The following is a 23,484-nucleotide window of genomic DNA, read 5'->3' as shown; positions in this document are numbered from 1 at the left end:
TAGTAACGTTCAAAGAACGTTCTAAGAATGTTATTTAAAAACATATACATTCCTTTCTCAGCATCAACAAAACTCTCTCTATTCTCTATCTTGTTAAGTGTGTTCAGGTCCACTAAATGACCCTGATCTGAATGAGAGCTTGTTTCCTATGAAATGGGGTCTGTTTGAATAGACTAAAATGAATTGCTTTGTATGAGTAAAAAAACCATGACATGCTAGCCAGGGGTTGGAACCGTTTCTGGGAACAGAACAGAAAACCTGAAAAGAACAAAAACATTTGATGAACAGAATCAGAAATGGGAACGAATGGTGCCTCTCTGCACACACAAGGCAGTTAGCTAGCTAGCTCTCGGAAGTTCAAAGACATACAAAGTTCCTCCATAGAAGCCTCTCCTCCGTAGGCCTAATTCAGATAATGCATGTCATAACAAGATGCCCAGCACTTCAAGCCAAGCCTCCTCCTCCACTCTCTCGCTCTCTCCCCACCTGCAAAATTTCAGTCGCATCTCGCTCACTACACTTGGTGGTCCATTGTGCATGTAAACAACTATAGCTTAGGCAGCTGATAGCACCCAGGCACTATCGGCTGCTTAGGCTAAAATAACTATAGCTTGCCCGCTCCATAGCAAGCTGCACTATCTGCACTGATTGGTGAAGTAATTTAATCTCGAGCTAATGTAATTTATTTTTTAAATGGTTTAAAAAGGAACCGAAAGAACGATATAAACAGGTACTTTTTTGGCATTCGAACCAGTTCAAAACTTTATTTTGCAGGTCGGAACAGTGGAACACAACAAAAAGAAAAATGGTTTTGTTCAGAATGAACCTATGGGAAAATAATTTCTGTTACAACTCCTGATGCTAGCTCCATCCTGGTGGCACAGTGAGCTAATTCCATGGTTAGAGAACAGAAGATCAAAGGTTTGAATCTCACTGATGCCATGCCACAATAATAAAGATAGGTTTTTGCATGATTAATGCCTAAGTGTAACAATATCACTTTAGACCGTCCCATCGCCCATACCCGGCCGCGAATCAGGGACCCTCTGCACACATCAACAACAGTCACCCACGAAGCATCGTTCCCCATCGCTCCACAAAAGCCGCGGCCATTGCAGAGCAAGGGGAACTACTACTTCAAGGTCTCAGAGCAGGTGACGTCACTGATTGAAACGCTATTTAGTGCCCACCGCTAACTAAGCTAGCCGTTTCACATCCGTTACACTCACCCCCCTTTTGACCTCCTCCTTTTTTTCCGCAGCAACCAGTGATCCGGGTCAACAGCATCAATGTAACAGTATAACTTTAGACCGTCCCCTCACCCATACCCGGGCGTGAACCAGGGACCCTCTGCACACATCAACAACAGTCACCCTCGAAGCATCGTTACCCATCGCTCCACAAAAGCCGCGGCCCATGCAGAGCCGATTCCAGGTTGTATCACAACTATTTTTTAAACATTTTTTTTATTTTTTGGTTGTATCACAACTATTTTTTTTTATTTAAAAAAACTTTTTTTTATTAACAACAAATCAATACATAAAGCACATGAGGGAACACAAGCATACATAGATTACAAACAATGGTCAATCGCGCTAGGGGGTACAATATCACATTACAATTACACAAGGACCTTAAGGGACATGCATATACTTACAATTCTAACAGCTTTTTTGTTAGTAGAGCATTTAACCCTCTTAAAATACAGTTCAATTTCTTTTTGTAGGGTACGAAAATGTGGTTTTCTGTTTGTAAATTTACATTTGTGTATATGAAATTTGGCCAAAAGAATAATGAAATTAATTACATAAAAATGATTCCGCTTATTTCTATTGTATGTAAAGAATCCAAACAGTACATCTCTCCACAATAGTGTAAAATCTTCATAAATGTGTTCAATTATAAACCTACTGATGTCTTGCCCAGTTTTCTTACATGCATACAATGCCAAAAAAGATGCACAACTGTTTCTGGGTGGTCATTACAAAAGGAGCAATTGGAGTTGATGTTTTCCTTAAACTTCTTCATATAGTGGTTGGCAGGATAATATTTATGTATTTGTATCACAACTACTACTTCAAGGTCTCAGAGCAGGTGACGTCACTGATTGAAACGCTATTTAGTGCGCACCACTAACTAAGCTAGCCGTTTCACATCCGTTACATAAGCAAATTTATTTCCATGTGTCCTATCTGTGTTTGGAGTTCAAAACAGTTAACCCAAACTAATCTAGCAGTGTTATAAAGTCTTATTCAAACATTCAGTGAAAGTTTTTTAAGGAAGTTATTAAAAAACCTCAAAGTAACCTATCTTTTCCAATCTCAGAATGTTAATAAAAACCTCAGAGGAAAACTTTCAGGGGACCATAGTAAAACGTTATCAGAACCTCCCTGCAACCTAAAAATGTACGTTCCAGGAACAGGCAACATATCTGTTCTCAGAACGTTTAAAAACATCCAGTTTTACCGTTCACCGTTTACCGTTTTTACCAGTTGTACCGTTCAGGAAATGTATGGCTTCGTTCTCAGAACTAATGGGAAACCAAAAATCTAAATCATTTTAGACCCAAAATCTAAATTATTTTTGACCCAAGCCACTCCGTGTACCCGGACTTTGAACTATTCCCCTCTGGATGCAGATATAGGGCACCCCTCGGCAGCAAAAACAAAGCTAGACAATAATTTGTGCCAGGTGTGATATCCCTCCGAAATAGCTTGGGCTAAATGTTCCTATCGACTCAGTAAGGCCAGCAGGCTAGTTTCTTTTTATTGGTATGTACTGTAATTGTTATGAAAGTTGTATTGTGAATTTGTTTTGTACTTAAACGCCACTTTAAACGTGTACATGACACTGCAACAAAATGTCCCCATGGGGACAATGAAGTCAGTAAAGTAAAGTAAAGCTCAACTTACATTCCCACAACTTCAAAGGAACCAAATGTGCTAGCTGGGTTACCTTGTCCAAACCGGCCTGTTTTATGGATCTCGAAGGCCCCTGTGTAGCCAAGCATCCTGCAGACCACGTCACCGTCCTTCTTGTCCCAGACGTCGTCACACACCGTTCCCCAGCGCCTCTCATGGAACACCTCCACTCTCCCCTCGTGAGGGCCTGATCCATTCACCAGTCTCACCAGTGTCTCGTCCACTGAACACACACACACAACACACACACACACACACACACACACACACACACACACACACACACACACACACACACACACACACACACACACACACACACACACACACACACACACACACACACACACACACACACACACACGGAGAGAGAGACATGGCTGGTGGTTAGACAAGGGATGCTGAGGGGTTCATAGACCACAGATAAGGTTGAGATGGCTTGACTCAGTGTATTAGTTTTGTGCATTAATTTTGTTTGTAGACATCTTTCACCACACGTTGGTTTAATCACCAAAACACAACATAATTACATCTTGTACATTTTTATCGTTTTGGTGCAATTTCCTCAAGTATGTTGTACATTTTCACAACTGTTAGTACAAAACTCAAAAAGCACTTGTTTCAAAACTTTAAGCACATTTTCAATGGATTAAGTATAACACACAAAATCAGTCACTTTTTCACCAAACTTAATCAGTGTTTCATCTAGAAATACATGTTTCACATTGCAATACATGTTCATATAAAGTAATTACCTTTCACAATGCCATTCTCACATGACTTTTGATATGATTATTTTCTCTTTTGTTAAAGAGTACTATTACTTGTACTATTACTTAACCTAATTGCTCTTAATTGATGATCACCTAACCGTTTGGTAAACCTGTAGATTTAACATGCCAACTCGCTTGTCTAGTACAGATTATGAGAACTGCATCATGAAAATGTATGTCTGTAAATTAGAAACATAAATATGATAAACGGTATACTCAAAAGTACTGCTATGATGATGACTAATATGATTTAAATTCACAGTATATTGAAAAAAGAATCTGATATTGACTAGTTCAGAGATGTACTGTATGTAACTAATCAAATTCAAATGCATTGTTTGTGTACACAGATTAGCAGATGTTACAGCAGGTGCAGTGACATGCTTATGTTTCTAGTTCCTACAGTGCTGTAATACAATATCAATACAATACATTACCAACACGCAAACAATCCAGAAAGTCCCACCCCCAAAAAAGAAAGAAAAAAGAAATGCAACCCCTATACAGTAAACATGTATCCAAAATTACAACTGTACATTGAGAAGATATCATTATGTTGTGTTTTGGTGATTAAACCAATGTATTCATTATATTTCACATTAAACGTATATTTGGTGAGAGATGTCTACAAACAAAAAGAATGCACAATGAAAGGTTTTGAATGTAAGACTGGCTGTGTTACAAGTGTTACCAGGTTGGAGTTTAGAAAATTCAACACATACTTGTGAACATAGTACCAAAGCAAAAAATAAATAAAACTGTAGTTCTTTTAACAACCAGTTAATTTTCCTTTGAATGTAGTATGCTACAGTATTGTAAATTACAGTACATTGCACTGTTTTCACATGAAGTATTACACTAGCACTACCCATTAAAAATGACTAAACATCACATTTCCATCATTTCTATCCCATGTGTGATCAAAGGTGTGATCATTGGAGGCATCTTTCACAATGTAATCAAAACAAAATAAATGAAAGAAAGAAATAATTTTTTTTTAGCAGGCAGTCATTTGAGCCTTGTCTTGATCATTTGTCCATAGGTTTTCATCAAAGTCACAGAAAAATATCCTCATTGTTCATGCATGTGGGAAAAAAAGGTTTGGCATTGTGAATCTAAGCCTAACATAGGTCTGGATGGAAATCATTGTATGCCTCATCCATGGCCTGAAGGAGGGTGGTTCGCTGATGAGGATGGCAATAAATTGTGAAGCATTTTGTCTGTAATGTCATTTCCGTCATGTGTCGGACCCCAGTAAGACTAGCTCTCACCACTGACGTCAGCTAATGGGTATCCTAATATACATATACAAAAATATCATCCACCTGTATTGTAATCGTGTATTGTATTTTACAGTATTGCATTGTGGGGATTGTCGTGTTGTGCGTGAGCAAACGTGACTGGATGGCCAGCACTACAGTATTGTACTTACGTATGTATCGTAGTGATCCTGTATGTGGTTCAGTTCATAAGAGCATGGCACTAGCTAATTTCCTATAATTCTAACAATTTTTACCATGGCTTGGTATCATTTGAAGCATCTTTTATACGTCTCTGGTTTGTATAAATTGCAAAGACATTGGCAACTCTGTATTTGTAGTCAACTTTGTTCTGGAGTTATCGGCGGTCACAGAGAGTCGGATAAATCATGTGATTCTATGATTAGTGGAGATATTCTGAGGGCGAAAAAGCATTTAAAGATGAGCTTTTAAGGATTTATTTAACTTTTATTTAACTAGGCAAATCAGTTAAGAACAAATTCTTATTTACAATGACGGCCTACCCCGGCCAAACCCTAACCCAGACGACGCTGGGCCAATTGTTCACCGCCCTATGGGACTCCAAATCACAGCCAGTGGTGATACAACCTGGAATCGAACCAGGGTCTGTTGTGACGCCTCTAGCACTGAGATGCAGTGTCTTAGACCGCTGTGATACAGCCTGGAATGGAACCAGGGTGTCTGTAGTGACACCTCTAGCACTGAGATGTAGTGTCTTAGACCACTGCACCACTCGGGAGCCCACTTAACAGTTGTACGAATGGTCTGAGCCAGGCGTTGGATTATGAGCGTTTTCAAGTGGAACGTTAATATCGATGGTTTTGGGAATCTCAGACATTTAACGATGCTCCTACGAAGGTTCTAACAATGAATTTAGTATTAAAATGCTTGTAGGAAACAAGGCCCAGCATGGTTATTGTCTTTAATTAGTGAACACGTGCTTTTTTTCAATAAGTTTGTTTGAAGCATTGTTTGTCATTTTCATGTAGACTAATAAATCCATCTGATATGGAGCAACAAGCCAAACATCTTTAACTTTGTCAATTTTGTTATTTTTCCATTACTGTGAAAATAAAACAAACCCTCACTTTTAACAAGATTGAAGTGAAATTTCCCTTGTGGTCTTGTCGGGGCAGGAGAAGGCGTTGAAAACGATTAGTACCTCTCATCGAAAAATGTACTCTGACTCAACTAGCCTTTATTTACCTTAATAAGAGATTAATAACGTCGGGCTCCAAATGGCTGAATATGAATCTGGAGGATAGACTCGAGAAGAACACAGGAACATCTCAATAATGTGTTGCAGATGTTGAGCCTGAGCTCTGCTCTACTCTTGGCCTGAGATACGCCGAGAATCTGGCAGATTGAAAACGTGTCTGCTACAGACATGTAGCCAGAACTTTCATTTTGCCATTAGGGATTACTCTGGTAACGGCTCAGGAAACTTCAATCTGTCTGGAGAAAAGCCTATCCAAGTTATCTCTGATGGGGGTGTGATGAAGATAGGCCAGAGCCAGGGTCACATTGGCAGAGTAATTAACAGAGCAAAGCGGAAAATGGTCTGTCTACAGTAGGTAGCAGAACTAACAAGGAGAAATCCAAGCTCTTCTAAAAAATGCCTAATCCAGCTCTATAGCCTACAAGGCCAAACCAGAGATACACATACCTTCTGTATTATCACTCAAATTAAACAGCCATACAGCTGTAGGTGTGTAACAGGGTTGTTATGTATTAAATGTGTATGTATTTTTATTGGTTGGTTCAAGTCAGATGTCAATAAGGTGTTATGTCATTGGCTAAACTTGCAGATAGGAGGAGATTGCGAACATCAATTCTACCCAGTCTGAAATTGACATGCAAGAGGTAGGTCACTTTCTGAAATAGTGCATTCTATTTACGTTTTAACAATGTGTACGAGTTCACTATGCACATTTCCTGAAATATATACAGTGCAGTCGGAAAGTATTCACACCCCTTGACTCTTTCCACTTTGTTACGTTACAGCCTTATTCTAAAATGGACAAAATGAAAAAAAATCCTCATCAATCTACACACGATACCCCATAATGACAAATGAAAACAGGTTTTTAGAAAACAGAAATATCTTATTTACATAAGTATTCAGACTCCTTGCTAAGAGACTTGAATTTGAGCTCAGGTGCATGATTGGAGTCCACCTATGGTAAATTCAATTTATTGGACATGATTTGGAAAGGCACACACCTGTCTATATAAGGTCCCACAGTTGACAGTGCATGTCAGAGCAAAAACCAAGCCATGCGGTCAAAGGAATTGTCCGTAGAGCTCCGAGACAGGATTGTGTCGAGGCACAGATCTGGGGAAGGGTACATTACTGCAGCATTGAAGGTCCCCAAGAAAACAGTGGCCTCCATAATTCTTAAATGGAAGAAGTTTGGAACCACCAAGACTCTTCTCTGCCAAACTGAGAAATCGTTGGAGAAGGGCCTTGGTCAGGGAGGTGACCAAGAACCCGATGGTCACTCTGACAGAGCTTCAGAGTTCCTCTGTGGCGATGGGAGAACCTTCCAGAAGGACAACCATCTCTGCAGCACTCCACCAATCAGGCCTTTATGGTAGAGTGACCAGACGGAAGCCACTCCTCAGTAAAAGGCACATGACAGCCCACTTGGAGTTTGTCAAAAGGCACCTAAAGACCCTCAGACCATAAGAAACAAGATTCTCTGGTCTGATGAAACCAAGATAGAAACTGAATGCCAAGCATCACGTCTGGAGGAAACCTGGCACCATCCCTACAGTGAAACATGATGGTGGCAGCATCATGCTGTTGGGATGTTTTTCAGCGGCAGGGACTGGGAGACTTCTTGTCAGGATCAAGGGAAAGATGAACAGAGCAAAGTACAGAGAGATCCTTGATGCAAACCTGCTCAAGAGCGCTCAGGACCACAGACTGAGGCGAAGGTTCGCCTTCCAAAAGGACAACAACCTTAAGCACACAGCCAAAACAATGCAGGAGTGGCTTCGGGACAAACTCTGAATGTCCTTGAGTGGCCCAGTCATAACCCGGACTTGAACCCGATCGAACATCTCTGGAGAGAACTGAAAATAGCTGTGCAGCGACACTACCCATCCAAACTGATAGAGAGGATGTGCAGAGAAGAATGGGATAAACTTCCCAAATACAGGTGAGCCAAGCTTGTAGCATCATACCCAAGAACACTTGAGACTGTAATCGCAGCCAAAGGTGCTTCAACAAAGTACTGAGTAAAGGGTCTGAATGCTTATGGAAATGTCATATTTCAGTTTGTTAAAATGTACTGGCAGCTTCATTAAATAGTACCTGCAAAACACCAGTCTCAATGTCAACAGCGGACAGTGAAGAAGCGACTCCGGGATGCTGGCCTTCTAGGCAGAGTTGCAAAGAAAAAGCCATACCTCAGACTGGCCAATAAAAGATTAAGATGGGGAAAAGAACAGAGGAACTCTGCCTAGAAGGCCAGCATCACAGAGTCACCTCTTTACTGTTGACGTTGAGACCGGTGTTTTGCGGGTACTATTTAATGCAGCTGCCAGTTGAGGACTTGTGAGGCGTTTGTTTCTCAAACTAGACACTATAATGTACTTGTCCTCTTGCTCAGTTGTGCCCCGGGGCCTCCCACTCCTCTTTCTATTCTGGAGAGAAACAGTTTGCGCTTTTCTGTTCTGTGAGTAGTACACAGCATTGTACCAGATCTTCAGTTTCTTGGCAATTTCTTGGACGGAATAGCATTAATTTCTTAGAACAAGAATAGACTGATGAGTTTCAGAAGAAAGTTCTTAGTTTCTGGCCATTTTGAGCCTGTAATCGAACCCACAGATGCTGACGCTCCAGATACTCAACTAGTCTAAAGAAGGACAATTTTATTGCTTCTTTAAATCAGGACAACAGTTTTCAGCTGTGCTAACAGAATTGCAAAAGAGCTTTCTAATGATCAATTAACCTTTTAAAATGTAAAACTTGGATTGGCTAACACAACGTGCCATTGGAACACATGAGTGATGCTTGCTGATAATGGGCGTTTGTAGGCCTATGTAGATATTCCATAAAAAATCTGCAGTTTCCAGCTACAATAGTCATTTACAACATTAACAATGTCTACACTGTATTTCTGATCAATTTGATGTTCTTTTAATGGACAAAACATTTGCTTTTCTTTCAAAAACAAGGACATTTCTAAGTGACCCCAAACTTTGGAACGGTAGTGTATATTTACAACAAAAAAACATATATGGGGGATTGGAAATTATGTATTGATAGAAGATAAACTGTGCTGTAGTCTATTGCAGAATAAGGACAATTTAACAAACAATCTCCCATGTTGAGTTTGTCTACTTGGTCAAGCATTTACTCTATAAGTAATCTCTGATTGAGATCTGTATGTCTGAAAATAAAGACCTCAACATCTCTTGTTAAACCCTTCAGGCTTTCATTGAATACAGTTGAAGTTGGAAGTTTAGGTTGGAGTCATTAAAACTAGTTTTTCAACTACTCCACAAATTTCATGTTAACAAACTATAGTTTTGGCAAGTCAGTTAGGACATCTACTTCGCACATGACAAGTCATTTTTCCAACAATTGTTTACAGAGAGATTATTTAACTTATAATTCACTGTATCACAATTCCAGTGGGTCAGAAGTTAACATACACTAAATTGACTGTGCCTTTAAACAGCTTGGAAAATTCCAGAAAATTATGTCATGGATTTAGAAGCTTCTGATAGGCTAATTGACATAATTTTAGTCAATTGGAGGTGTACCTGTGGATGTATTTCAAGGCCTAGATTCAAACTCAGTGGCTCTTTGCTTGACATCATGGGGAAATCAAAAGAAATCAGCCAAGACCTCAGAATTTTTTTTTAGACCTCCACAAGTCTGTTTCATCTTTGGGAGCAATTTCCAAACGCCTGAAGGTACCATGTTCATCTGTACAAACAATAGTACGCAAGTATAAACACCATGGGACCACGCAGCCGTCATACCGCTCAGGAAGGAGACGCGTTCTGTCTCCTAGAGATTAATATACTTTGGTGCGAAAAGTGAAAATCCGTCCCAGAACAACAGCAAAGGACCTTGTGAAGATGCTGGAGGAAACAGGTACAGGTCTATATCCACAGTAAAACGAGCCCTATATCGACATAACCTGAAAAGCCGCTCAGCAAGGAAGAAGCCACTGCTCCAAAACCTCCATAGAATAGCCAGACTACAGTTTGCAACTGCACATGGGGACAACGATCTTACTTTCTGGAGAAATGTCCTCTGATCTGATGAAACAAAAATAGAACTGTTTGGCCATAATGACCATCATTATGTTTGGAGTAAAAAGAGGGAGGTTTGCAAGCCGAAGAACACTATCCCAACCGTGAAGCACGGGGGTAGCAGTATCATGTTGTGGTAGTGTTTTGTTGCAGGAGGGACTGGTGCACTTCACAAAATAGATGGCATCATGAGGTAGGAAAATTATAGGGATATATTGAAGTAACAACTCAAGACATCAGTCAGGAAGTTAAAGCTTGATTGCAAATGGGTCATCCAAATGGACAATGACCCCAAGCACACTTCCAAAGTTGTGGCAAAATGGCTTAAGGACAACAAAGTCAACGTATTGGAGCGGCCATCACAAAGCCCTGAACTCAATCCTATAGAAAATGTGTGGGCAGAACTGAAAAAGCGTGTGTGAGCAAGGAGGCCTACAAACCTGACTCAGTTACACCAGCTCTGCCAGGAGCTCTCAACCTATTGGGGGAAGCATGTGGAAGGCTACCTGAAACGTTTGACCCAAGTTAAACAATTTAAAGGCAATGCTACCAAATACTAATTGACTAAACTTCTGACCCACTGGGAATGTGATGAAAGGAATAAAAGCTGAAATAAATCATTATCTCTACTATTTTTCTGACATTTCACATTCTTAAAATAAAGTGGTGATCCTAACTGACCTAAAACAGGGAATGTTTACCAGGATTAAGTGTCAGGAATTGTGAAAAACTGAGTTTAAATGTATTTGGCTAAGGTGTATGTAAACTTCCGACTTCAACTGTAAATGTGTTTATCAGTTTATTAGTTAGGCAAACACAATCTGTGTTCAACCCCTGGATGGGCCACTGCCTGTAGTCCCTAAGGGAGTTGCATATGCAAGACCTCACCTCCTAGAGATGGCTATCACAGGGACCAGTCTATGAGCTATCGTAACTGCTCTGACGTTATCTCCTCTCAGGTCACCTCCATTGTATGTGTTTGTGCTGGACTGTTTTCTGCCTTGTACAAAGAGGGTTGTGTGTGGGCAATGTCGTCATCCTCGTGTGTGTGTGTGTGTGTGCACGCCCCCCGAGACAGCAGGAGTCCTTTTCCCTCAGCACACACACAGGGGGAGGCTGATCTGAAGGGCCTCCTGTCCCCCATAATGTGAGAGGAGAACAGATTTATCTAACAGGAAATGCTAGATCTAGCCATGATGTCATATTACAGGTCCCCTGCACATAAAGCCCAATATTGGAGACCTGGAACCAAATAACTAATGAAAAACACATCTCAGCCAGGTACAGACCTACCTACCATGAGGACAGCATGAGGCTGTGAGGCCTCATGAGGCTGTCATTAGAAATTCAGACAGAAATTTGTTAAGACTTTACTCGAGACATAATCATACATCCAACAGAAAACCTCTTAGCAGAGCCTGTTAAAGTCCAGCTAATTGATCAGACGACCGCATAATGATAGCCAGTACTTCCCCTTTTCTAGCACCATGCTGCTGACATCTCTCTACAGTTTCACAACAAAACTATTTGTTCTAGAAAAAGAGCCAATTGGTTAAGTCCTAAGGGAAAGAGCACTAAAAACCATGCTGTCAATACCTTATAAAAACAGGCACATTGTCAAAAGTGCATTTGGCAGCATGGAAAACTGGCCCACTTTGAAATGCTGTATGTCATCAAAACTGCAATTTTAACTGGGTATTTTTCATCATTAAAATATACTCTGGGAAAAAAATATATCTAACTTGGTTTTGGCATGAAATGCATATAATCAGGGCATAAACAATAACAGAAGAAAAAGGACGTACAAAACTTCCACCAAATGCTCTACACCTTCCTCCTTACTCTTAGAGGAGAGGAAGGGAACCTTGATCTTAGAGCAACAGTTTACAACATCAGGCAGGGAACCGATGTTTGGCCCTTTGCAACAACATTTCTGGACTAATGAACTAAGACCATGCTGTGCATTTTGTGTATGTGTGTGTGTGTGTGTGTGTGTGTGTGCGTGTGTGTGTGTAGGCAGACACTTCAAATGTGGAGACTGAAGCTTGTGGCTGTCCTGCAAAAATGATCTGTCAAAGCCAAGCTTACTCCAGTTTCTTGGGACTCTTGGGATATCATATCAAAGTTTGGTACCCCCATTCTGAGAGGTGTGAAGGTGAAAGGCAATGCTATGGCAACAATTACCAAGCAAGCATTAAAGCACCTGACATTTTATAGCTTGTCAAGCTAGGGGCTTTAGGTCCAATTGCACCCCCAACCCTCAGTCCCAGCTCTCAGCACCACCCTCAGTCCCAGCTCTCAGCCCCAACCCTCAGCCCCAACTTTCAGCCACAACCCTCATCCTTCTAGGATAATTTGTATTTCTTTTTTATTTTACCTTTACTTAACTAGGCAAGTCAGTTAAGAACAAATTCTTATTTACAATGACAATTATTCAGGGGCAGAACAACAGATTTTTACCTTGTCAGCTCGGGGATTCAATCCAGCAACCGTTCAGTTACTGGCCCAATGCTCCAACCCCTAGGCTACCTGCCACCCCAAAAAAACATGGTTGTCAGTTGTGACATTGTAAACATCAAGCGAGATAGAGGATTAATGACCCAGGGGACTGAGGAGCGCGATCCCCAACTCAAAGAGCCCCATGGATTCTGAGCTGTGACACACCTTCTTCTCACTACGGGAACCTACACATTGTGACACCACTGCTTCCCACCAACCACCAGCATTCTGTGTACAAGTAGAGCAGAGATGTATGCCTGTTGTGATTCGGTCCATAAAATGGTCTATTTTTCTATTTGATCCTTTGGTGTCCCTGTTTACAAGTGATGCGTGTGTGCCAGGTGAGAACCTCCACCTACTCATGTAAATGAGTGATGAACACACTAGACTGACACCAGCATGTGACGTCAGCTCTGGTGCTGAGTTATGAAATGGTTTTTTGGATGGTGCAAACTGCATTCTAAAGCCAAACAGAAAGATACCAGGCCTCAAAAGACACTCTGCACTCCTTCACCCGCTGAACAGCAGTAAACAATAATTGGTAGATCAGTTAGGGTTCAATTCTGTAACCTACCTGTGTTTTACTACAACCTATTACAATAACCAATTTTACGATGCAGCAGTGTTACAGATATGTATGCAGATAACAATGGACCGAACATCATTGAGAGGATGATGAGCATCAGCAATCCCATAACTCACTATTCACTATTCACTGGTCTCACCTGTTTTTTCACCACGGTCACCTCGGTCTCCCTTCTCGCCTTTCAGTCCTCTGTCTCCTCTGTCACCTTGGAAAGGACAGACAGACAACAAAACATTACAGCCAGTGGAAACTTTAGGAGACGCACAGATGAATATTTCACTTCCTGTAACTACAAATTCAAACTGGAAATAAGTCAAACGGATGATCCTGTTGAACAAGATCAGTATTATGTTCCTAGAGATCCTTCCCACATGCTATTTCTCTTCTAAATATTGCCCTCTCACTCTGTCATGGTTGACTTTGTGTAGGTGGGCCTGGATTAGTTCTAAAGCTAGGCTATGCTTTGAGGTTACCATATTGCCTTCCTGGAATACTTCTGAGCAGGGCCGCTGAAAAAAGTGTGGCAAGGTGGCATTTGCCATAGCTCTATTAGATCAGGTGTGGTAGTGCCACACCACTTTTGATTTAGTTGAATAAAATATATTGATGCAAAGTGTTAAAAAAATTTGCCTCGTGATTTGTTGACTTGTGCTGCAGGCTCTTTGCGTGTCTTGACCAATCAGATTCACGGAAATTGGAGGTCGGGCGGGCCGGGCACAATGCACAAAACTCAAGGTGCGCTCTCCACTTTCCTGCGCTTTCTCTGTGTCTCTGTATAGGAAACCCCCTTCTTTAAAATATAATTCATATGAACAAGTACAAGGTTGCTGAAGTTTGACAGGGTTTTCATCACCCCCAAGGCCAGTAGTTTTTCCAGGAGTTTTTTAAAACCTTGTGACCTGATCAGAAAAACTCTGGTCCCATCATAGCCCATATTAAACCTTTTTACAACTGATTAATCACGTCATACCAAATAAGGTCAGAGTTTTAACTGGTTAGGTTAATAGATCAGGAAAAACTACGGACCCAGATTTTTTTTCACACCACACCACTCTAGGACCTGTGGTGCCACCTCTACTTGTGAGATTCTTTTTTCCCATGTTTGGGGGAACAAAGTAACTCTAAAATAGTCCACTTCACAACGAGAAGAAAGACAGCTGAACCAACCTCAGGTCTGATTTTAGACATCCCTCAACTCAATTTCCCTTTGGATACCTTATAATCTTGTAACGTAAACTGAAGACCCACAAACTAAATGTAAGCACCTTGTCATTAGACTTAACAATTATAGGACAACCTCCTTGTGAACTACAGTATCTTGAGCTTTTGCTGAAGTGTTCTAGAAAAACAGCACAAAGAAAAAGACAGTATAGACAGCAAATACAGTATAGTGAGGTGTATGTTCCCCCAAAAGCCAACATGAACACATATGTCCTTGATTCTCTGTGATCCGACATCCATGGTTGTGGACTATTGTTTTTGTTTGTTGCTCTGCGCTCGTCGTCTGAGGCAACTCATCTGTCTGTCTGTGGGTTGTATGCCATATTATGAAAGACAAAAAGGAGTCAGAGCAAAAGACAACATCAATTTAACGATTAAAGGATTTTATGAAAAATCACTGGGGTTGAGAGGCTGAAAGCACAGTCGTCCTGCAGCTCCTCTTTCAGAGTGAGCAGAGAGACATTTTATGGCGTCTTTCTGGCTTCACTACTTGAAGCCAGTTAACAGTCTTAGAAATGTTTTTAAAAGAAGATCCTCCTTGGATACATTTGTGTCCTGAAGAGAGCATCTGGTGAGGATCTGAGTGTGGGTGCAGGGACATTCTGGAGCCTGGCAGTTTCATCTGAAAGTCTTGATTGTTACAAGTATGCCAGCACCATACATTTAATTTACTGTCTGGACTTGAGAGAGGCTGTGGAAAATGAAGTAATCAGTCAACTTCAATCTTTAATTCCACTAAATTAAGATTTGTTGTATTTTGATATGTACCAGAAGTTTATGTCCATGATTATAGAGGACACCACACAATAAGGCAAAAATGACCATTATGGTACTGTCAACTTTTTTGTAGAATATTCATAAAAATAACAAACTCTGGATATGCCTTTGATGGAATATTAAAATTCCTACCACTCAGTTCTGTGGGAACATCTCTCCGTAACTACAAGTTTTAAACCACAAGGTGTGGTTATGATCTGTTACTGTAATAAAGTGACTAATTATCCCACGTTTAATTCCTGTATTTTCAGATCCAAAATCACAGGAAAGTGTTCAATGGCAGTGGCACCCAAACAGAACCACCAATTGTCCGGGTATTGCTCTGAGCTGACCACATCCTCATAGTAATGTGTGCGGTGGTCAGGAAATGTTAGACACTTACTCTGGTTCAAACACCCAATGCCAAACACAGCTCTAACTCACAGAAAAACATGCACAAAGAAAGGCCTACTTTAACAGGCCACACAACATCTCTCCCTTTTCCACAAGGGTGCTTTTACAAGCTTTACTAAAAGGCTAAGTGCCTTTGTTATTTTATTTCGTATTTATCTAACCCCGAGTTATGTGTGTTGTAGTCACAGTGAGTCAGTCTAACAGGGCTGGGAGGACAGGGCAGATAGAGAGTGCAGAGCACCCACATCCAAATCGTAATGTTATTGGATCACAGGGGTTTGAGCCTCCAGCACCGGACAGTTCAGCCAAACTAAACTGATCCAGCTGTTTGGTTTGCATAGAGAAATAAAACAAGTCCATTGTGGATAGTCAAATCCATGACCAATACAATAAGGCACTGTGTCTCAAATCATATGTGTGAGAGGAGTATCTGATTACAAAACAAGTTCTGATTCCCAACCCACAAGGTGACGAAGGATGAAAAAGCTTCCTAGAAGCAAGGTTGGACTAGCCCTGAGACATGGCTGTAGACTCCTATGATGTCTAGGCACCATCAGTGTCTACAGCCAGGTCTCAGGGCTAAGGTTGGACCAACTAAAAACCAGACATGGCTTTCCTCCATTATTATGGTGTAGGGAGACATTTCTGTCTGCAAGGTTTTAGGTTGGCGGTTCAGCTGATAAGGAAGGTCTGCTTTGGGTTAGGATGAGGAGGCTGAGGGCATGAAGATATACAGTACCAGTCAAAAGTTTGGACACACCTACTCATTCAAGGGTTCTTCTTTATTTTTACCACGTATTCTTTACTATTACTCTACATTGTAGAGTGAATACATCATAACTATGAAATAACACATTTGGAATCATGTCGTCACCAAAAAAAAAGTGTTAAGCAAATCAAAATATATTTTATATTTGAGATTCTTCGAAGTAGCCACCCTTTGTAGTCACCTGAAATGCATTTCAATTAACAGGTGTGCCTTGCTAAAAGTTCATTTGTAGAATTTATTTCCTTCTTAATGCGTTTGAGCCAATCAATTGTGTTGTAACAAGGTAGGGTTGGTATACAGAAGATAGACCTATTTGGTAAAAAACCAAGTCCATATTATGGCAAGAACATCTCAAATAAGCAAATTGACTGTCATTTCTATGTGGAAAATGTCAAGAACTTTGAAAGTTTCTTTAAGTGTAGTCGCAAAAAACATCAAACGCTCATGAGGACCGTAACAGGAAAGGAAGACCCAGATCTGCTGCAGAGGATAAGTTCATTAGAGTTACCAGCCTCAACTGCACCTCAGATTGCAGCCCAAATAAGTAACAGACACATCTCAACATCAACTGTTCAGAGGAGACTGTGTAAATCAGGCCTTCATGGTCGAATTCCTGCATGAAACCACTACTGAAGGACACCAACTAGAAGAAGAAACTTTCCTGGTCCAAGAAACACGAGCACGAAATCTGTCCTTTGCTCTCATGAGTCCAAATTTGAGATTTTTGGTTCCAACCGCCATGTCTTTGTGAGATACCCAGTAGGTGAACGGATGATCTCCGCATGTGTGGATCCCACCATGAAGCATGTAGGAGAAGGTGTGATGGTGTGGGGGTGCTTTGCTGGTGACAACTGTCTGATTTATTTCGAATTCAAGGCACACTTAACCAGCATGGCTACTCAAAACACAACTCCAGGCTGTGTAAGGGCTATTTAACCAAGAAGGAGAGTGATGGAATGCTGCATCGGATGACCTGGCCTCCACAATCACCCGACCTCAAACCAATTGAGATGGTTTGGGATGAGTTGGACCGCAGAGTGAAGGAAAAGCAGCCAACAAGTACTCAGCATTTGTGGGAACTCCTTCAAGACTGTTGGAAAAGCATTCCAGGTTACTACCTCATGAAGCTGGTTGAGAGAATGCCAAGAGAGTGCAAAGCTGTCATCAAGGCAAAGGGTGGCTACTTTGAAGAATCTCAAATATAAAATATATTTGAATTTGTTTAACACTTTTTTGGTTTCTATATGATTCCATGTGTTATTTCATAGTTTTGAGTCTTCACTATTATTCTACAATGTAGAAAATAGTAAAAATAAAGAAAAACCCTTGAATGAGTAGGTGTCCAAACTTTTGACTGTTACTGTAGTAAATCAGATGGAATAGACCCTGAGCATCCATTGCCCTCTCTGAAGCCTGAGCTTAAGAGAGAGCATGCCATCACAGAAGGATAAGGGAGATAGATGTAACCATTGACAGCAGGTTCAAAGAGGCAGCGAGGAACAGATGTTAGTTTAACTAATGGCTCTACAGCTGTCAGACAGTACTAATATCAGACATACCTTTGGGCCCTTCGGGTCCCATATCCCCTTTCTCCCCCTGTAGGCCGTCAGGGCCGCTCGGGCCCTTTAGTCCCCTTGGACCCTGGAATCCTTTTTCTCCTGTAAAACCTGCCGGGAGTACATAAACAAAGCATTGGATTTATTTTCCCAATTCTTTTCAAACAGGATATCTGAAATGTGTTTCAAAGAATGCAAACAGCCTATCTTATACGAATCTTTGAGTAAGATGGTCCGCTCGCATGCCATAATAACATTTTCCAATGTTCTCTTGCTTTATTCCCCATTTAATTATGTAATGAAAGACTATCTCAAAGAATGCCCCTGCTACATTTCACAGGATGCTTTGAGCCCAGTTGGAGGGCTGTCATTAGGTTGCTAGTAGACAGAGTGGACTTATGGATTTGGAAGTAACCAACTCTTTCATAAGTAGAATAGTGGACTGACTGATAGTTTGAATGTGGTAGGAGGAGTGTTCTGGGTGGCTATAACAAATTAACATGTTCCATGCTCCTAAAGGGAGGATTGCTTTCAGCATTCTTTTTGGAAATATGTATATGAGGGTTTAGGCTATATAATCCGTGACCCGGGCCAATTACAGTAAGATACGTTTCGAGGACATGGTTGAAAAATGGTTGAAGAATGTCATGTATGTTGAAAGCTAGAATAGGACAGATGACAGTACTGTACAGTGTACGGACCTCTCATCCCTATGAGGCCTGCCACACCAGAGGCCCCAAGTGGCCCAACATCGCCCTTCTCACCTTTTGGTCCTGGAGGCCCTGTGGAAAACAACCTCATTAAAGCATTGAGTTGATCCCGACATAACAAACTGATGAATATACTGTAATATGAAGACAATGTGATTACTGAAGTTGTGTAATCCCATAAACTGCCAGTTTCCTCTTGGTATGTCATTCATGTTTCACCACACCCTCAGACTAAAGCAGAGGAGCTCAATGCAGAATCTGAGTCTGAAACATGGTTAACGGACATCATCCAACAATTGTTTTTACTTGGATCCAGTTAACTGACATCCAATTTTTTTTTGTAGAATCAGCTTGGCCACAACGGAAACCACGTTTCCCAAGGTACACCACAATGGAATCACAATTGAAAATTTAGACATTAGTCTTGTTTTGTCCGACTGACATTTTCAAAGTAGCCTTTCAAATCATAATGTGAGCTGCTCCTTAGATCCTAAGATACTGTCCTGGGATAAAGTAGTGGCTAATGACAAGTCAGGGTTGAAAGTTCACTTGGAAGTCTTATCACACTGGAGGGTCTGAAGGGAAAACCACTCCACTTAATTGGTGTTGACTAGCTTGTTTTAGTAGTAGGACCAATCATATCACTCATCACTTCTTAACAGTCTTCTATTAATTCAATTAAGAATGCTCAAGACAAACAAACATACTCCATGAGGGTCAACCAGCGAACCACTTTCATATAAAGAGCTGTCCGTTAACAATATGTGGTGCTGTGTCATGGATCAGCAATTCTGAATCGGAGTAGGTTGGACAGAAAACACACGTTGGTAAGGCCCTATTTGCATGTCAAGGGAAAACACCTGCAATGCAATCAGTTTTGAGACATTTGGTATCAACTTGATAGATAGATTATTTAAACCATTGGCTTTCTGATGAAGCTGTGATGCTTTAAAAGAGCAAACATGTTTAGGCTATTTAAGGTGGCTGATATTGTTTTTACACTAAGGATAACCATTTATATAATGATCCATTAAAATAACATTCAAGTTTCCTTATTTTGTTTCACCACTGGTGAATAATGAAATTAGCGCGAGATCAATGTTTAAATTATGACAATTACATTTCCATGAGAATGAAGGCAATGGACACAGTGATCCTCCCAGCCAGAAGACACTTCACTAAAACAGCAAACATGTCACTCCTGAGGTCATTCCTGTTAATCAAGTGGCTCTGTGATGATTATAAATGTTTCCATGCTCACACTCTCCTCAGACCAACACATCACAGTTTCTTGATCCACCTCTCAACTTTGCTTAAATTTGTGTTTTCTTCCCCTTCTCATTTGTTCACCACTGCCAAATTGGAAGGTATGCATGAAACATAAGCTAAAGGCATTGGGATGGAGGGATGGAGTGATGAAGGGAGGGAGAGGAGGCAGTCAATTACCACGACAAGGTGTGGAGCTTTCCTGGCTAAACCAATGCTTAATGACAAGCAAATGGGATGTGCAGTGGAACAAATGACAGGGCTGATTTCCTTGGTTTTGGAGGCTTCTAAATGTAACCCACAATTGTTTCCAGTCTAAATAAAACACTGTCCCATTCACATACAATATCAATCAGATTCTGATTCAACATCTTATTTGGCATGGATTCACATCACTGAATTCTGTCTAATTCCTGCTAACATTACATAATGACGTACTTATTTGACATTTATTTAACCAGGAAAGTCATTGAGTATGATAGCAAGTCTCAATACAACATCAACATCTTCATCTCACATATTCCTTAACCATCGTGTAAGAAGCTCAGGAATCATAGGGAGATTAATCATGACAAACTTCATTCTAGCCAGTGATCAGTGATGGGCCGTTACCTTCTAGGGAGGTGATGTTCTTGAGGATATTGGAGTGCTCCCAGTCCTTGAGCCTCAGGTCCTCTGTGATGGTGCTGAGGATCTCTACCTCGTTCTTCAATGTCTCTTCCATGTGCACCTGTGTCTCCCTCATGTACCGTGCATCCTGGCTTGCATTGCTGATCTGCACCTGCAGGTCCTGGATCTTTAGGTGATGGACGCTGATGTCGCTGGTGAACGTGTGGTTGACTGAGCCGACTGTCCAGCCAACCTCCTCCAGCCTATCCTTGAGCTGGTTCACCTGGTCTGCTGTGCTCCTCAGCAGGAGGTCGTGGTTGTGCAGCGAGACCGAGGCATGGGCCAGCTGGTTGCTGAGCCCACTCACGTTCCTCTGGGTGGAGCGGTTCAGGACGGATACACGGTCCCCCAGCTGCTCCACGGTGCTGTCTGTCGACTGGCAGTGGCCTTGCAGATCCCTGATATCCCTCTCCAGGCCGCTCACTGCCCGGCCCAGCTGCTTTAAGGACTCACTGTGGTTCTGGAACAGGCTCTCCAGCTTCCAGATGTTCTCCAGGAGGTCTGCCTGAGAGGACATGTCACCCAGGGACTGCTGGAGCTCCCGGGAGCGGTCCTCCATACGGGTCATGTTCTCCATCAGTGCCTCCTGCTTCTCTGAGGACATCTGGGACCTGGACACTGAGGAGGACACATGGAAGAGAGGAGAAAGACAAGAGGCTCAATTATACATCTCCTACATCTCCATAGCAGATAGAATATGCTACAGATCAACAACACTTACTACAGAAAATGGCTCCTGAACATTTATCAATGCAATCCACCGCATTGGATCACTTAATTGTCACTGGGATGATGATTAATAACACTAGAGTTGTATACTACAGTATTACTATTAAAACAGCAAGATAGTGTTGTGATCTCTTTTATACCATTGGCAATGACTGTTTGTTGTTAATGTCTTTGGAAAGGAAAGAGAAGTGATCTATTTTAAACAACCTCTATAACAAGGCTGTTAAGGTTTATGTTCTGTTGGAGTGAAGTTCCTTGGTAACAGTGCAGTCAGCCAGAGAGATATTTTGAAACTAAATCCTCTCAGCTCTACAATGACGACATCCTCTCTTATACGTTCGAGACCTTTATGTAAAAAAAGTGATGTTGCTCAATCTGAGAAAAAGAGAATGTTGGGGAAATGGAAGGAAATGGCCAATTCCCAGCGCACATGTTCAAAATCCCTCTCATCCCTCTCCATGGCTATTAAACAATTGTTGCCTATGTGTGTGTTGTGGACCAGAACTAATTTAATTATTTCAATATGAGGGAAATGTTTCCTACATGGTTGCACAAAGAGACTTTACATTACTTCTCATTTTACATTGTTCAGAAAGTTAATGAGCTGAAAACCAAAATAAGCTGGCACTCAACTACAGAGACTTTCTCATTCCAAAATGACAGTCTATCTTACAGTATGTTATTTCCACACATAGATAAGCCTAATTGTTATTAATCAGGAATTCACGGACGGCAACTTCGGCTCTAATGTGGGTTGAAGAGTAACGTGGCAACGTGCCAAAAAGCACAAAACCAAAACAGATGGATTTGTTTCCCAGACGGATAAATTAAGAAGAGATGTGGGATCCTGGACTGGGGTGAATATAGAGTAGGTGAAGGTCTGTCCTCCTTTAGCATTCAATCCCTCATTCTTGGAGGAACCGAACTCACTGTGGCTCTACACATGACCTTGACACATGACCACATGACCTCCCTGCTCTACCAGGACAGTAACAAGAACTCACACAAGATAACACAGAGGACACGGGACCTCACACAAGATAACACAGAGGACTCGGGACCTCACACAAGATAACACAGAGGACTCGGGACCTCACACAAGATAACACAGAGGACTCAGGAACCCACACAAGATAACACAGAGGACTCAGGACCTCACACAAGATAACACAGAGGACTCAGGAACCCACACAAGATAACACAGAGGACTCAGGAACCCATACAAGATAACACAGAGGACTCAGGACCTCACACAAGATAACACAGAGGACTCAGGAACCCACACAAGATAACACAGAGGACTCAGGAACCCACACAAGATAACACAGCAATTCCCCGAAGGATATCTAATGTATGAATTTCAAAATCGCCCATGCAACATTTACCCTTGCACTAGAGCCAAACAAAATTGCAAACGGGTGTGGTGACCAGTAAACTGGACTGCTCATCGACACAGCCAGCAGGCGATGTCAACAACCCCATTCCTCCACTGGACTACCTACCATGAAGACGGGAGAGTCTGTAAAATATATGGAGAGTCAATGTGTAAAACAGCCCTGTGAGGGTGTGGTGGCGGACTTGTTATTCCCAGAGGCCTCACTGTCCGGGTGCATCATGTGGTTTTACAGGATGTTACTGTGCAAGACCATCTCTAGAACCAGGTGGTCGTCAGCTGTTTGCTCTCAAACTAGTTAAAGAGGAGAGGAGGCTGAAAAATACAGGCCACGCTCCTCTCCTTTTCCTGTTATTGGATTTCACATCCCCACACCCAATGCATGTTCCTGATTACCAACCGTAGCTTTTGATTCTTAAACAAGCCTTTTCATAAAATAGTTAATGTTCTGTGTCTGTCCTAGGAGTTCAGTATACAGGGACTTTTCACCTAGCGGAAGTGTGTTATTGTCAATAAGAACTGATGTCCTCTCCCACAAAAAAATACTACATTGTACTATAGTACTTACTATAGAATGTGGGTAGTAAACTGCAGTATACTGTAGAATCCTATACTCCTCACTATAGTGTCCCTAGATCATGTAGCACTTACTTTAGAATTTAGATTTT

The 23,484-nt window shown here is 41.4% G+C and overlaps 1 protein-coding gene across 3 annotated transcripts in view; it reads right to left on the bottom strand.

The window, feature by feature from the left end:
* LOC112250173 (scavenger receptor class A, member 5 (putative)) overlaps positions 1-23,484 on the bottom strand; it is a 79,470-nt gene that overhangs the window by 6,642 nt on the left and 49,344 nt on the right. For 2 of the 3 annotated variants that reach the window (XM_042321684.1, XM_024420087.2), the window contains 5 exons: positions 20,638-21,312; positions 18,751-18,831; positions 18,053-18,160; positions 13,473-13,538; positions 2,956-3,144 (listed from right to left, as the gene is read on the bottom strand). In XM_042321684.1, the coding sequence (XP_042177618.1) occupies positions 2,956-3,144; positions 13,473-13,538; positions 18,053-18,160; positions 18,751-18,831; positions 20,638-21,312 (1,119 nt within the window). The remainder of the gene's footprint in view (positions 1-2,955; positions 3,145-13,472; positions 13,539-18,052; positions 18,161-18,750; positions 18,832-20,637; positions 21,313-23,484) is intronic. The other variant, XM_024420089.2, reaches the window with a different exon arrangement.

This window comes from Oncorhynchus tshawytscha, linkage group LG05 (genome assembly GCF_018296145.1).
Source record: "Oncorhynchus tshawytscha isolate Ot180627B linkage group LG05, Otsh_v2.0, whole genome shotgun sequence".
Lineage (NCBI taxonomy): Eukaryota > Metazoa > Chordata > Actinopteri > Salmoniformes > Salmonidae > Oncorhynchus > Oncorhynchus tshawytscha.
Note: the sequence above shows the minus strand (reverse complement) of the source record. Positions and strands in the feature narration are given on the sequence as shown.